Source organism: Macaca mulatta, chromosome 12, assembly GCF_049350105.2.
Source record: "Macaca mulatta isolate MMU2019108-1 chromosome 12, T2T-MMU8v2.0, whole genome shotgun sequence".
Classification (NCBI taxonomy): domain Eukaryota; kingdom Metazoa; phylum Chordata; class Mammalia; order Primates; family Cercopithecidae; genus Macaca; species Macaca mulatta.
The window spans coordinates 7,166,792-7,181,596 of NC_133417.1; the positions used below are offsets into that span (position 1 = coordinate 7,166,792).

The window sequence follows — 14,805 nt, forward strand, 5'->3', positions numbered from 1 at the left end:
CCAGAGGAGTGCTGGGATTCGGGGTATCAGCGAGACTTTAGATGTCTTCTGATCCCCCCAATTCTCCTGCGAGCTTGGAGGAGCAAACCTTGAGACCAGCGTTTTCTTTTTTTTTTTTTTTTTTTTTGAGACGAAGTCTGGCTCTGTCGCCCAGGCTGGAGTGCAGTGGCCGGATCTCAGCTCACTGCAAGCTCCGCCTCCCGGGCTTACGCCATTCTCCTGCCTCAGCCTCCGGAGTAGCTGGGACTACAGGCGCCCGCCACGTCGCCCGGCTAGTTTTTTGTATTTTTTTTTAGTAGAGACGGGCTTTCACCGGGTTATCCAGGATGGTCTCGATATCCTGACCTTGTGATCTGCCCGTCTCGGCCTCCCAAAGTGCTGGGATTACAGGCTTGAGCCACCGCGCCCGGCCGAGACCAGCGTTTTCTAAAGAACTGGGCAGGAGCAGTACAACAGACAGATGGGCCCAGGCTGAACTTTCAGAGAGGCGCACAGCCTCTCTGGACACATCCCTGACACTCCTCTGCACACACGTGGGCACCCACATGTGTACGTATGCACATGCATGGAAAACCCCCCCACACACACAGATGTATCCCCTTACACAGAGGTACCTCCGCACATGCACACACACGTGGCATCCAGTCTGGTTGATAGCCTTCAACAGGATGCTGACATTCAGGGTACACTCACCTATCCTTGCAAGGGGTTGCCAAGAGCTGGCCACACACAGAGATCAGAGCATACAAAGTCACTCCCATGGGAACACCCAGTCTCTGTACACGTTCCCACTGTGCGCCCCTCCCTGCCCTTCAGGGACTCTTCTGGCTCCAGGATTCAAAGCACTGAGCGGAGTGTTTGGCCCTCTCCCGTGCAGTCTTCTTATTTCTCAGAAGAACACACTGACTGTACCTGAGCTGTCATTCTAAGGGATAGAACGAGAGCTCTTGCACAAGAGCTTTGAAACCTACAGGGTTAAGGTTGCAGGCTGTGTTGAGTGGAGGCAGAGGAAGCCCTGGACGCCTGGCTTTTCCAAAGGAACACAGTGCTGCTCGGACACCGCGGTCAGTGAAGAGGGGCCCCTCGGCGTGGATCGCTCCGACCCGGGTTTAAATCCTGCCTCCACCATCCCTGCATTCCTGCGCGATTTTATGACTGAGCAGAATCCCTGACCTTTCAGAGCCGCGTTTACTCATCTGTGAAGTGGGGGGCTGCGGCCAACCCTTGTAAGGAATCAGAGTCCCTGGCCCATCCCTCCCCAAGGCGCCGGTGCCAGGCGTTTTGGCCTCTGTATCTCTGAAACAGGGAGGTCCCGGGGCATCCCGAGCGCCCCCGTGGCCATCTGTGCCACTGGCCAGCCCAGGGCCAGGACTGCTGTGCCGGCGTGGAGATTCCTGACCCTTTCCAAGGAGGTGCCAAGGGCGGAGCGCAGCGCAAGCCGGAGCCGCCGCGGCCCCTCCGAGCCTCTCGAGCCCGCTGCCGCCGCCCCCGCCCGCACAGCCGGCTTGGTTGCCAGGGTTGCCAGGGCTTGGGGCCTGGGAGGCGCAGCGCGCACGGCGCCGGCTTCTCGGGAGGAGCCCCAGGCCCGCGAGCGCAGGCGCCCCGCCTCTCCCCGGGCTTTGCGGGCCACCGGCTCGGCCCTGCGCGGCGGGATCTCGGGGCCGCACGGAGCGGGAGGCCGGGCGCCATGGCGAGGGCCCCGCAGCCCCGGCGCGGCCCCGCGGCGCCCGGGAACGCCCTGCGCGCCCTGCTGCGCTGCAACCTGCCCCCCGGCGCCCAGCGCGTGGTGGTCTCCGCGGTGCTGGCGCTCCTCGTCCTCATCAACGTCGTGCTGATCTTCCTGCTGGCCTTTCGCTGAGCGGCCGCGCAGGGCGCCGCGGGGGACCGCGCCGGGGTGAGTGGCGGGAGACGGCCCTCCAGCCGTTGCCACCCGCGGCCTCCGCACTGGTCGCAGAGGGGAGGCCTCCCTTCCACCCCATGTGCTCACTACCAGGGCCTGGTCCGGGGGTGTCGCCGAGCGGGTGCCCGAGGGGCGTGGTGGCACGTGTGTCACAGGGTCCTTCTGTCCTCTGTGCCTTGTCGGGGGTGGGGGTTCCGCGGGGGAGGGGGAGGCCAAAATGGCGCGTCTCTGCGTGTAACCGAGGATGCGGGTTCAGCTGGGGCTCGCCGGCTGCTTGTCTGGAAACGGAGTGCATGTGACCGCTGGGTGAGCGACCCGCGCTTGCATCTTTGTGGGGTGATTCAGGTGTGTGGAAGACGCTGCGCATGTTACCTGCAGTTGTTTTTCCTGTTTTAGGCCTTAAAATACGTGGTGTCAGTCTCCCCACGGGCAGAGCCCCTGCTGCCCCCTTGCACGTGGGCCCTCTGAAGCCCCCACCCCTGCTGCACAGCCTGCGGGTGTTCACAGCCGCCCCCACCCTGCGCGTCTGGTAGGTGGGCAGGGTGGGGAGGGCAGTGGCGGTCACAGGGAGCAGCTGGAGGCAGAGCCTGGCAGCATTGCCCTTCTGGAGGCTGTCAGAACCTCAGAGGCACAGGAGGGCATCCCGCTCCCTGCCCTGGGCTGTTTTAGTCTCAAATGTGCGCCTCCATTGGGACCTTCCCCCGCAATAGAACATCCAGTTTCACAGCCCTGCTGTGTCTCAGAGTCAGTCTCTGCTTCCTGCAGGCAGAGAGGTAGCCTGGACTCCTTGCCCCTTGGGCCTGCCTGGCTCGTGTCTTGGCTCAGGTGCAGCGGTGCCTACCAGCACCAAAAAGGGCCTCTGCCCAGAAACGCGCCCAACCCAGCGCATCGGAGGTGGAGCATGACTCCGATGTCCTACAAAACTGTCTCTGACCTCACAGAGCCACATTTTGTCTTGGCGACAACACAGTTTACATTCCTCCTAACTCTAAATTAGAGAACCTCCCGAGTATGAGGCTATGCAGAAGCTCTGCCACCCGGCGCTGAGATCCTTACATTGGTGGGAGGCACAGGTGATGGGAGAGCTTGCTCAGGGCACGCTCCCTCTGCCAGGGTGCAACAAGGGCAATTAACACCTCCTCCTCTCCTGCCCAAGGCCTTCCAGGTGACTAGGCAGGACAGGTGTGGGGCTTGTCCCTAATGGTGCCTGGAAGCTGGTCTCTCTGTGAAGCCCTTCTCCTGCCCGACGCCTGGTGACCTTCCCTGGCAGCTATGTGGGAGGCCACCTATGCAGGATCCAGTTCCACCTGCAGGGACGGGCAGCATAAAGGAAAGGGGAATGGAGGCACCAGGCTTTTGCTCAGGGCTCATTTAAGGGAACCTAGGGACAGAGGGTGACACTTCACCTGGTTAATATCAGGCAGGAACCTCCTGAGAAGTGAAGCGATGGGAAAATGAGCTGTGTTGAGTGTGTCGGGTCACTTCCTCACAGCCTGTGTCACAGACTCCAGGTCAGGGCCATGTCACCTACGGCTCATGTTCTCACTGGCATCCCCAGGCCACCGTGTCTGCTTCCTTCTTTCCCTGGGGCCTCATCCTTCATGGCCTCAGCAGGGCGAGCCAGCTCCCCACCGTGGCAGGCAGGCTCCTACCATACGGTCACCTGAGCCCTCTGTCTCATCCCATCTGAGTGGCAGTGGCAGCTCATGATCTGGAGGCCACCCGCAGAAGGTCTTTGTGGCTGGGAATGAGAGCAGTGGCCCCCTGTGGAGGCCTGCTGCCCCCAGGAATAGCCCGGGGCTCTGTGCCTGGGACCCCGCGGGGGCCTCTGGAGGTCTGCAGCCCCCCCGGGGGCTGCCACACTGTCAGGGTTCCTGTGCTCACAGGCTCATGGATCACTCTGAGGAGAGCTTCCATCAGGATTGGAGCAGGTTTTGCCCCCAGGAAAGAGGAGGTTTGTCCTTCCCTGAACTTGCTTGCTCAGGAGCCCTGGAGGAAAGCACCATCCCAAGCAGGCTGTGGAGCTTCAGTGCTCCAGTGGCCAGCCCCAGCCCTCACCCTGCCCACTCAGGCACAGGCCTCTTAGCTGGAACACGGGACTGGCCCCACTCTTGGTTTCCATGTTGAGGTGAGGATTCACACAGTGCTTAGGGAGCACCCAGTGAAGTGAAGGGAGGGCTCCTGGGACAGGGGCAGCTCAGAGGAGGGCCTATTTGTGACATTCCCATCCTCGACCACCTAGCCAGGCCCACAGCTATGACAGCCAGTGCCAACACCTGGTTCCAGCAGGGAGGGGCGTGGACCTCACCTCCTGTGAGGCCCCAGCCCACTCCTCCTTTCCTGCCCTAAGGCCCTAGAAGTGCTCATCATTCAGGGAGCAGAAACAGATCCCATGATAGGAGAAAGCAGGGGTCAGCCTCATGGCGTGTGAGGGCTGCCTGGGAGGGGCAGGGGAGCGCGGCTCCCACGTCTCAGTCCACACCACTCTGGAGCAAGGCACCATGCTGGTTATTTGAGCAGAGAGAAGCGTGTGAAGGATGGTCAGCTAGGTATAACGTGGTTGACTGGGCAACACTGCACAAGAGCAGTCCCGAAGTGCCTGTCACAGAGGTAGCAGCTGCAAAACGTTCCTACTTCTCCTGGAACCTGGGAAATAAAGGAAAGAGGTTGGAATAACTCAAACTTAGGATCCCAGGGCTTGGGACCTAGAGCTCTAAGAAGGGGCATTGGTCAGCTGGTGTTGGCATCTCTGGGACTTGGGGTGGGAGCAGGGGTGCCATGAGGTTGGTTCTGTAAGTGTTGAAAAACAGCAAACAAGCTCCAGTCACTCCAATGGCAGGGCACTGTCTACCTGGATGAAGGGGCATTGTGGTTGGTGGCTGACCTCACAGGCAGTGCTCATCCGCAAGACGCCCACCTGGTTAATATCAGGCAGGAGGGTACCAACCCCCAGCCCCTCCCTCCTGCAGCCTTGCAGCCCAGCCCCTCCCTCCTGCAGTCTTGCAGCCCAGCCCCTCCCTCCTGCAGCCTTGCAGCCCAGCCCCTCCCTCCTGCAGCCTTGCAACCCCCAGCCCCTCCCTCCTGCAGCCTTGCAGCCCCCAGGCCGTCCCTCCTGCAGCCTTGCAACTCTCAGCCCCTCCCTCCTGCAGCCTTGCAGCCCCCAGCCCCTCCCTCCTGCAGCCTTGCAGCCCCCAGCTCCTCCCTCCTGCAGCCTTGCAGCCCCCAGCTCCTCCCTCCTGCAGCCTTGCAGCCCCCAGCCCCTCCCTCCTGCAGCCTTGCAGCCCCCAGCTCCTCCCTCCTGCAGCCTTGCAGCCCCCAGCCCCTCCCTCCTGCAGCCTTGCAGCCCCCAGCCCCTCCCTCCTGCAGCCTTGCAGCCCCCAGCCCCTCCCTCCTGCAGCCTTGCAGCCCCCAGCTCCTCCCTCCTGCAGCCTTGCAGCCCCCAGCCCCTCCCTCCTGCAGCCTTGCAGCCCCCAGGCCGTCCCTCCTGCAGCCTTGCAGCCCCCAGGCCGTCCCTCCTGCAGCCTTGCAGCCCCCAGGCCGTCCCTCCTGCAGCCTTGCAGCCCCCAGGCCGTCCCTCCTGCAGCCTTGCAGCCTCCAGCCCCTCCCTCCTGCAGCCTTGCAGCCCAGCCCCTCCCTCCTGCAGCCTTGCAACCCTCAGCCCCTCCCTCCTGCAGCCTTGCAGCCCAGCCCCTCCCTCCTGCAGCCTTGCAGCCCCCAGCCCCTCCCTCCTGCAGCTTTGCAGGGCCCAGCCCCTCCCTCCTTGCAGCCTTGCAGCCCTCAGCCCCTCCCTCCTGCAGCCTTGCATCACCCAGCCCCTCCTTGTTGCAGCCCTCAGCCCCTCCCTCCTACAGCCTTGCAGCCCCCAGGAGTGCTGGGTTTGGGAATACTAATAGGGAGCAGTTGACAGTCCTAGCGACAGGATCAGATTCTGTGATCAGTTCACTTCTGGCTCCATCACTGAGCCTTGATAATCTAGACATGCCCAGAACACAGCCCCTGCCCCAGGAAAGCCCTGCTCCTGTCAGAGGCAGCCTTGTCCGCTCCTCTGTAAAGGAGTCAGAATCCCCTCTTCCTAGGGCTGCTGAGGGAGTGGAGACAGAGAGCAGGGAGGCCCAGGCAGCTACCCCCACTGACCCGCCTGCCCGTGGCTCTCTCGGCAGCTCATCAGCGATGGCAGTGTGGTCTGCGCTGAAGCACTCTGGGACCATGTCACCATGGATGACCAGGAGCTGGGTTTCAAAGCTGGGGATGTCATCGAAGTGATGGATGCCACCAACAGAGAGTGGTGGTGGGGCCGGGTCGCCGACTGCGAGGGCTGGTTTCCAGCCAGCTTCGTTCGGGTATGGTTCCAGCCTGAGCTTCTCCCAAGTTGGGCCCATGAAAAGCTACCTGGTTCTGCAGAGAAATCCAAGCCCAAAACAGCTCTGGCATCCAAGGTGCAGAGCGCTCGCTGGGTGGTGGGTGTCAGGGCGCAGTGCCACAGCCTTCCTCTTCCTCAAGAGCCACTACTCCTGCTCCCTCCCCCCCTTCTGGTGAGCCCTGGGCGACCGGAGAGGAGAGCAGTTCAGAAATGAGTGTGTGCAGACACTAGGCACCCCTCTGCGATACCCCCACAACTCCAGGTGCTAGACATTTCCCAAGCCCTGACGAGCCCTGATGGAGGACTGCTCACCTCACACAGAGCCCCGGGAGTGGGAAGTTGAGGCACGGTAAAGTTATTAGCCCTGGAGATAGCAGAGAGGGGACCCGGATTCCATCTAAGGGGGTCTCCGGTCTTCAAGGAAGGAATCCAGGTGCAGTCTCCAAAAGGCCTGGCTGAGGGCATCCAAGCTGAGGGCCGTCCGGCGGGGAGGTCTCAGGCCCTGGTGTTCAGATGCTCCTCCTGCCCCAGACCCCCTGGGAAACTGTCCACTCGGCACCCCAAGCCTTTCCCCAGGTTACAGGTTAGACAGCCAGGGGGGCGCCACCCATCCCCCTGCCTGTGCCCATGGGGACTGGTTCAGGAACTGCAGCGAGCGCTCCAGCCTCTGTGCCGGGCACAAGCAGGGTCTAGGAAAGAGGCCAAAGCGGTGTTCGGATCACACTGACAGCGGCTGCGGGCGTCGGAGCCACCATCTCTGGTCCAGGACTTGAGTGGGTGGCTTGGTGGGGGGAGTTGGCCGGCCAGCCCCGCGCCCCGTGCACCCTGCGGGGCCTCCAAGACCCGGTTCTCGCCGCTGCGGCGCAGGGCGCGGGGCGCTGCTCCGAGGGATGCGGGGCACTGACCGGTCGCGCGTGGCCTGCAGCTGCGGGTGAACCAGGACGAGCCCGCGGACGACGAGGCCCCTCGGGCCAGGGACGGCGGGGCGGAGGACGGCGGGGCGGAGGCGCAGAGCAGCAAGGACCAGATGCGGACCAACGTCATCAACGAGATTCTCAGCACCGAGCGGGACTACATCAAGCACCTGCGCGACATCTGCGAGGTGAGGCCCGGCCGGCGGGTGGGGGCAGGGGCCGGTCGGGGGAGGCCGGGGCGGGTCTGGGGAGGCCGGGGCCGGTCTGGGGAGGCCTGACCACATGCGCCCGCAGGGCTACGTCCGCCAGTGCCGCAAGCGCGCAGACATGTTCAGCGAGGAGCAGCTGCGCACCATCTTCGGGAACATCGAGGACATCTACCGCTGCCAGAAGGCCTTCGTGAAGGCCCTGGAGCAGAGATTCAACCGCGAACGCCCGCACCTGAGCGAGCTGGGTGCCTGCTTCCTGGAGCATGTGAGTGCCCGTCACCAGCACGACCCCCGGCCCCTCCCTGGGCGCTGCGCTCACAGAGGCTGCCGCGGGCGCCAGGTCCCAAAACCCATCACAACGCCTGGGCCCCAGCTCCAGCCCTCTATCTTCCTGGCCGCCTGCACCCTTCAAGACAGTTTTAGGAGGGTCTCTGCTTCTGGGTGGGGAAACCAAGTCAGGGAACGCTCCTGCTGGGAGCAGAGAGCTGGGGCGTCCCCCAGGAAGGACTTGCTTTGGCCGACAGGAGGGCAGAGGCCTGCTGAGCGCCGCAGGGGCTGTTCAGAGTGAGCTCTGGGGTTTCTCACACAGAATTTACAGCTTGCTTAGGCGGCAGATGCCGGCTGGCCTTTACCAAGGTTCACTGGGCCGCTCTAAGTGGACACCTAGCCTCACCTGGTAGAGAAGGGCCTTGTTTGGGCCCTCTTGGGCAGTCGAGTGAGGGTGAGTAGAGGATGCCTGTCCCATCCCACCCCCCTACCACCGCCGCTTTTGGCATTGTTATCCCGTCCTTGGTATCATGGATTTCACCCAGAAGGCTGACGTGCAGCCGGGACACTTGCTCATATTCTCACCATTCCCACCCCTGGGTGTGACTCCATGTAACTTGTGCCCCAGGGACATAGGTACACCGAGCCTGGGTTCCCTCTAGCCCCCAGCCCAGCTCTTGAAGGAAATGTAGAGGCTCTTGCCCTTCCCAGACATGCGGCTGGATTGCCTGGGGGAGCAGCAGAGAGCTCTGCTAACGTCCAGCTGTGCTCCTCAGCAAGCCGACTTCCAGATCTACTCGGAGTACTGCAATAACCACCCCAACGCCTGCGTGGAGCTCTCCCGGCTCACCAAGCTCAGCAAGTACGTGTACTTCTTCGAGGCCTGCCGGCTGCTGCAAAAGATGATTGACATCTCCCTGGATGGCTTCCTGCTGACTCCGGTGCAGAAGATCTGCAAGTACCCTCTGCAGCTGGCCGAGCTGCTCAAATACACGCACCCCCAGCACAGGTAGGAGGGCGCTGAGGCAGGGAGGCAGCCCACTCCTCTGCATGCCTCGTCAGCCAGTCTGAGCATTAGCTGTGCACTGCTGCAGGCTCTGGGGCATCCACAGAAAATTAGCCCTGTTCTGATGAGCTCCTTGCAATGAGGGAAGAGGATGCCAATAGGATATTAAGCTCTGCTCTGTGCCTGCCATTTATGGAGAAGAGAGGGGCTGTGCATCTGACAGTAGGATGTGGTCAGAGGGCACAGCCCCAGAGGAAAGCAGCTCCACACATGGGGGCTGCAGGGGTCCTCACCCTTTCTCTGCCTCCAGCCTGCAGCAGCCCTTCCATCTCTTGTTCTGCCCCAGGGACTTCAAGGACGTTGAAGCTGCCTTGCATGCCATGAAGAACGTGGCCCAGCTCATCAACGAGCGGAAGCGGAGACTTGAGAACATCGACAAGATTGCTCAGTGGCAGAGCTCCATAGAGGACTGGGAGGTGAGGCCCGGGGGTGCAGAAAATTCCAGGAGGTCTTGGCCCCTTGCTTTAAAGTCATGCTTGCCCCTGAAAAATCTACGAGAGAGCTGAAGCAGGGAGCTGCACTCCTGGGAGCTAGCAACAGGTGCCCATGGGGGGAAAGCCCATCCCAGCGTGGGCTCTGGACCTTCGGTGCTGCCTTCCCTAGCAGTCTCTGGCACCTGGTGGCCTCTTTTCTATGTGAAACTCCCCCCATGAGCAGCCAGCCAGCCCAGGAGAAGCCCTCAACAGAGGAAGGGTGTTCCTCAGAAGTGTTCTGTCCCTCTGCCTTCAGGGGACAGGCCAGATCCCTGCTTTAGTTCACTTCTGGGACTCCTAACAGAAGGCTGCAGGCCCAACACAGCGTGACCAAAAATGCATCGCCACCCATCAGAGCCTCCTGGTTCTGTTTGTCTGACTTGCACGTTTCCCCTTGCATCTGCCAATCTTGCCTTAGAACTAATGACGCTGTTCCTGTCCCCCTCCACCCACCCCCACTTACATCTGCCAATCTGCCACCTCCTGATCTGTTCCCGAGGGCTTCCTACCCACATGGGTGCTGCCACCACCAGGCACCAGCTATCAGGGAGAGAAATGGCCTGGAAATCAATCAGTATCAGCCACAGAACATTATGAAAATACAGATTCCATGGCCCCACCCTGGACACAGTGAATCAGAAGCCCTGGGGCGGGGCTGAGCAATAGGGGCAGTCAGTTGTGAGGCCCAGCCCTGGCTCAGGGCCCTCCAGAGTCACTCATCCCAAACAGGCCACCGCCAACCACTCCCAGCAGGGGCTTCCATTTTCAAGGAGGAATGAGACCAGGGCAGGGCTTAGTCTAAAAGTATGAAGCCCAAGGGTGGATGATGGACCTTCGGGTACTCAATGCATTTAGCTGGGAAGGGGGCCTCCTTAAAGATCTCAAAGGCTGGCCTGAGAGGTGAATCGCAGACACCTCATTCTTCTCTAGGGCAGCACCGTCCAGTCAAACCAGCATGTGAGCCACCTACGGAATCGTATACTACAGAGTAGCCATCTTTAAAAGGGGAAAAAAAGAAACAAGTGAATTTAATTTTAATAAGGTTTCATTTATCTCCAAAATAGCATTTCAACTTGTAATCAACTAAAATATCATTAATGAAAGATTTTACAGTATTTCATATGAAGTCTTCAAAATCAATGTGTATCTTACACTGACACCACATCTAACATGGATTAGCCACACTTCCAGTGCCCAAGAGCCAGAGGCCGCTGGTGACAGGGGGCTCCTATTTTGCCAGGACAGCCAACTCACAGGCCAGACGTGCCACCTCTTCCCCTCCCACCGTGGCCTGGCCAGGTGGGTGCTGCAGGCAAGACCGGGGGAGGTGCCCCACCCATGACGGGGGCAGGAAGTGGAGCCCACGGTTGGGTATGCTAGGCTCATGGTTCTCCTTGGGATCTTCCCAGGGTGAAGATCTCTTGGTCAGGAGCTCAGAACTCATCTACTCGGGGGAGCTGACTCGAGTTACGCAGCCTCAAGCCAAGAGCCAGCAGAGAATGTTCTTTCTCTTTGACCACCAGCTCATCTACTGTAAGAAGGTACCAGAGCTGCTCTGCCTTGCTGCCCCAAGTTGAGCAAGTGGAGGGAGGGGAGCTGAGGGCTGGGAGCAGCTGCCCAGAAGACAGGTGGCAGCCAGACCATACATGTCCCCGTGTATGGGGACCCTTGGGGTCCAAGCCTGGCCAGACCTTTGGGGCTGGGATGGGGTGGCTCTCCACAGGTGAGCCTGGTGGCCCAGGAGCAGCAGGCAGCTTTCACAGTCTGACCAGGCCGAGTGCTGTTGAGAGCATGGTCTTTCCTGACCTGGCCGCTGCTTGCTCCTCAAACTACCTCGTCTCTCCCTGCAAACCTCCGCATCCCCTCTCTCCAACCCCGGAGTCCCCTGCTCAAGCCACCTCCCAGTTTCCTCTACGCTGCTGGCTTCAAAACATGGCCCAGTGGCCTCGTGTCCATGAAGCCCTCCTTGTCCGTGGGTGCTCTTTCCTGCGTGTGGTGTGAGCCACTGTCTTAGTCTCCCCACTTCAAAGACAGGGCCAACCCCAGGGTGGTACGTACCTGCGCACTCAAGGAGCAAGGCCTCTCCACTCATGGCTCAGCATGGCTGTGGGCTGCAGCAGGCCTGCTCTGCCCTCAGGATCTCACTATCTGCTGGGGAGGTGGAGGCGTCGCCAGCAGCCCCTCCTGTGGCTGGGGAGAGGAGGTGGGAGTGGCCATGAAATGGTCAGGGGAGCGGTTCAGCAGCCAGGGCTGAGGCCAGCATCTGGCAGGACCTGCTGCGCCGCGACGTGTTGTACTACAAGGGCCGGCTGGACATGGACGGCCTGGAGGTGGTGGACCTGGAGGACGGGAAGGACAGAGACCTCCATGTGAGCATCAAGAACGCCTTCCGGCTGCACTGTGGCGCCACAGGGGACAGCCACCTGCTGTGCACCAGGAAGCCCGAGCAGAAGCAGCGCTGGCTCAAGGCCTTTGCCAGGGAGAGGGAGCAGGTGCAGCTGGACCAGGAGACAGGTACGAGACCCTGCTGGGCCTTGTCCCGCCCCCAGGGCCCACCAGGCACTCCGGCCTGGCTGGCTGCCTGGGGGTCAGGACGGCGCCGCTCAGCCCTCTCAGGCTGCAAGCTGTAGTGAGGCTCCAGGCACCTCTAGGTCCCAGTCATCAGCATAAGGCTTTGCCTTCATCACCTCAAATGGCAGGGTTACCTGACCGTATCCCATGATACCGTTCCTCCGAGTTCGGCCCCAAGGCATGGGTCTACTGACTTTTGGGGAGCTGCTTCACTACACACGCTCACATGCGCACACACTCCATAGAACGGGGTCCTCTGCTCGGTGCCCTGGGTTGCTGGGACCTGGGGGACCCCTTTCCAGCCACCAAAAGCCTGGGAGAGCCTCGGAGTGGGCTGTGGGTACTGGCCTCAGAAGCCTCCCCTGCCCCTGCATGCAGACGTCTCCCCACTATAACTTCCCTCCTGTCCGCTGGCCCCCACGTTACCCGCCACAGTGATCAGGTCAGCTCTTGGTCTGGGAAGGAGCCTCCACTGCAGTGGAAAAAGACACTAGACACGGAGTGAAGGTGAGAGATGGGCAGGCAGAGGAAGGACTCGGGGATCTTCGTTTTCTACCAGGGGCCCCAGGACAGGGCACCAGAGCATGCCCTCTGCCCTGGTTGGCCAAGGCAGGCTGACTGTGCAGAACGGGGAACAGTCCCTGCTGTGGCCAGTACTCAGTCCCCAGGACATGATGAGACCCCGGGCACCAGAGAACTGCACCTGGGGCCGGGAAGTGCAGTGCAAGGAGGACTAGGGCAGCGCCCTCACCTGTGCCCCTTCCTCAGGCTTCTCCATCACTGAACTGCAGAGGAAGCAGGCCATGCTGAATGCCAGCAAGCAGCAGGTCACAGGGAAGCCCAAAGGTAGGCGACCAGCAGCCCCACCTCCTCAGCTGCCCAGCCCTTGCCCTGCTCACATTCCCTTCTCTGACCCGCAAAGCCAAGCCAGCTAGCCACCAGGCCTGAGGGGGACCCCCTGCCCTTTGAAGCTGTTTGTTCCCAAAGGTTGGTAATCAGGGGCCACTGGGGAAGCTTGGGTCAGTATGTGGTTGACATTCTTACTCTCAACACCTTGGCTCCCCCAGATCAGGGCCATCGGTGACGACGCTTGTTTCCCCAGGGCTCCTTCCTGACAGGCATCGGGGTCAGGGTAGGGACGGAGCTGATCTCCCCATTTCCAGAGAGCCATGCCCCTGAAACATGACATGCCTTTGCACAGGCCACCCCTCTTCAGGCTGCTGCAGGAGGCCAGGCCCAGGCCAGAGGCCCCTGGCAGCCTGGGCTCTTGGATGTGGTCAGCTCCTGCCGTGTGGCAAAACTGCTCGGAAGCAGAGCCCTGGGACAGATCCCGTGCTGCCCCCAACAGCTGGGGTGGCACTCTGCCCCATGACTCTCTGCTGTCTCTCCCTGTTCAGCTGTTGGCCGGCCCTGCTACCTGACGCGCCAGAAGCACCCAGCCCTGCCCGGCAGCCGGCCCCAGCAGCAGGTCCTGGTGCTGGCGGAGCCCAGGCGGAAGCCATCTACCTTCTGGCACAGCATCAGCCGGCTGGCACCCTTCCGCAAGTGAAGTGGTCCCTGCCTGACGGCACCTGCTGGGCCTTCCTGCCAGTGGCCCCCAGTTTTTCTTCCCCAAGGCCCACTCCGCCTGGCCTTCCTCTGCCTGGAAGTGAGCAGTGCTGGGCTGGGGAGTTGCTTGTACCACCAGGACGTGCCAGGTCTGTACTCCTGTTGTCTTTTTCCCTGTTGCTGGTGCCGTGAAGAGACCAGCGAGGGGGCAGACCCCGCACGTGCCACACCCCCTGCAGCTTGGGCCCCATCCGCCCTCTGGACCTGTGCAGGGCCTCACTGCGGGGAAACCGCAGCTCAGCCCAGGCCCAGCCGGGGAGAAGGCGCTACCTGCCTGGGACCCTCTTCTCTGGAAACCTAATCCTCCCTCATTTCCTCTGGGCAGGACTCTCTGGCCTTCTGTGGCCTGCAATGCCAGGCCATGTGCCCCCCTGCCCTCTAGTTCTCCTTCCAAGTCCCCAGCCCAACCAGTGGTGCCAGGCAGCTTGCCACTTGGGAGGGCAGGAACCAGGAATTCCACACCCTTGTGTCAGGCCCGGAGCCCGCCCTTCACCTCCCAGCCCCTCTAGACAGCGCTGGCTGCCGGATACCCTCTTCACTTGTGTGTGTGTGTAGTGGAAAGGACAAGACGGTGCAGTCGGCTGCAGACTCCCAGTCGGGAGTGTGGCCAGTCTGCCTGCTGCTGTGCGGTGGCTCCAGAACCACCTCATTCCTGGTTTTGTTTGGATTTTGTCATCTTGTTTTTCTAACAATGGAGAAAAAGAATTGATTCTTGTTAATGACACAGAAGATTGCCTTACCCTCGTGAGCGTGAGAAGCCATAAGAGACTGAATTCTGTGGCTCAGCACGCAGGACTGACCCACAGCCCAGGCAGCGGGTGTGTGGAGACGGGGCCCCGTCCTGCCAAGGGGCGCCAGGATCAGAGCCAGTACCTGGTGAGCGGGCGCGGAGCCCACAGGATTCAGCAGCATGGACAGTCACTCTTGCACTACTCCTTCTCCAAGCCAGAAACCACATTTAATTTCGTAAATAAATTTATGAAAAGTAACCTGGCTGCCAGCGCGTTTCCTGTGGGTGTGCGTGCATTCTCCTGTGGCTAACCATCACTGCTAGCCTTTCCCTACAAAGGAGGAAGGAGCCCTGCAGCCTCTAAAGGTGGGGTGGGGGCTCACCTGTCGCAGATCACACCCTCAGGGCTTTAGTGGAGACAGGCTAAGGTGGGGCTGGCGGCAATGGGGAAGGAGGGCAGGGCCAGGCCATGCTGGTGGGGATACAGGTAGCTCTGCCCTCCCTCGCATCCAAGACCCAGAAACCACTGCTTCCCTGTGTTTGACTGGAGCTGGCCCATGTGAGTTCCTGGCTGAGTAGTTGGTCGTCCGAGGAAGAACACGTCTTCCCAGGAGGACCCTGGCCACAGAAGCCAGAGGGGAGCATGCCGCTGCTTCCCTCCCTGTCCCACTTGGGAAAATGGTCCCCGGCAACCTGCTGCCTCCACC

General features: G+C 61.2%; 2 protein-coding genes across 8 annotated transcripts in view; both read left to right on the top strand.

Moving 5' to 3' along the window:
- Positions 1-14,357, top strand: part of ARHGEF4 (Rho guanine nucleotide exchange factor 4) — a 210,197-nt gene extending 195,840 nt beyond the window's left edge. For 5 of the 7 annotated variants that reach the window (XM_028830589.2, XM_077956712.1, XM_077956713.1 and 2 more), the window contains 9 exons: positions 6,061-6,240; positions 7,186-7,362; positions 7,469-7,648; positions 8,427-8,659; positions 9,003-9,132; positions 10,599-10,730; positions 11,460-11,703; positions 12,529-12,606; positions 13,158-14,357. In XM_028830589.2, the coding sequence (XP_028686422.2) occupies positions 6,061-6,240; positions 7,186-7,362; positions 7,469-7,648; positions 8,427-8,659; positions 9,003-9,132; positions 10,599-10,730; positions 11,460-11,703; positions 12,529-12,606; positions 13,158-13,309 (1,506 nt within the window). In that variant the 3' untranslated portion in view covers positions 13,310-14,357. Of the gene's footprint in view, positions 1-1,544; positions 1,895-2,296; positions 2,430-6,060; positions 6,241-7,185; positions 7,363-7,468; positions 7,649-8,426; positions 8,660-9,002; positions 9,133-10,598; positions 10,731-11,459; positions 11,704-12,528; positions 12,607-13,157 lie in introns of those variants that run through there. The other 2 variants (XM_077956716.1, XM_077956717.1) reach the window with 2 other exon arrangements.
- SMIM39 (small integral membrane protein 39) lies at positions 1,545-7,516 on the top strand. Its single transcript, XM_077956718.1, has 4 exons — positions 1,545-1,894; positions 6,061-6,240; positions 7,186-7,362; positions 7,469-7,516. The coding sequence occupies exon 1, from the start codon at positions 1,688-1,690 to the stop codon at positions 1,856-1,858; it is 171 nt and encodes a 56-aa protein (XP_077812844.1). The 5' UTR covers positions 1,545-1,687; the 3' UTR covers positions 1,859-1,894; positions 6,061-6,240; positions 7,186-7,362; positions 7,469-7,516.
- Positions 14,358-14,805: the final 448 nt, after the last annotated feature.

Coding starts and splice junctions, on each gene's coding strand:
- SMIM39 (XM_077956718.1), top strand. CDS start 1,688: ATGGCGAGGGCCCCGCAGCCCCGGCGCGGCCCCGCGGCGCCCGGGAAC.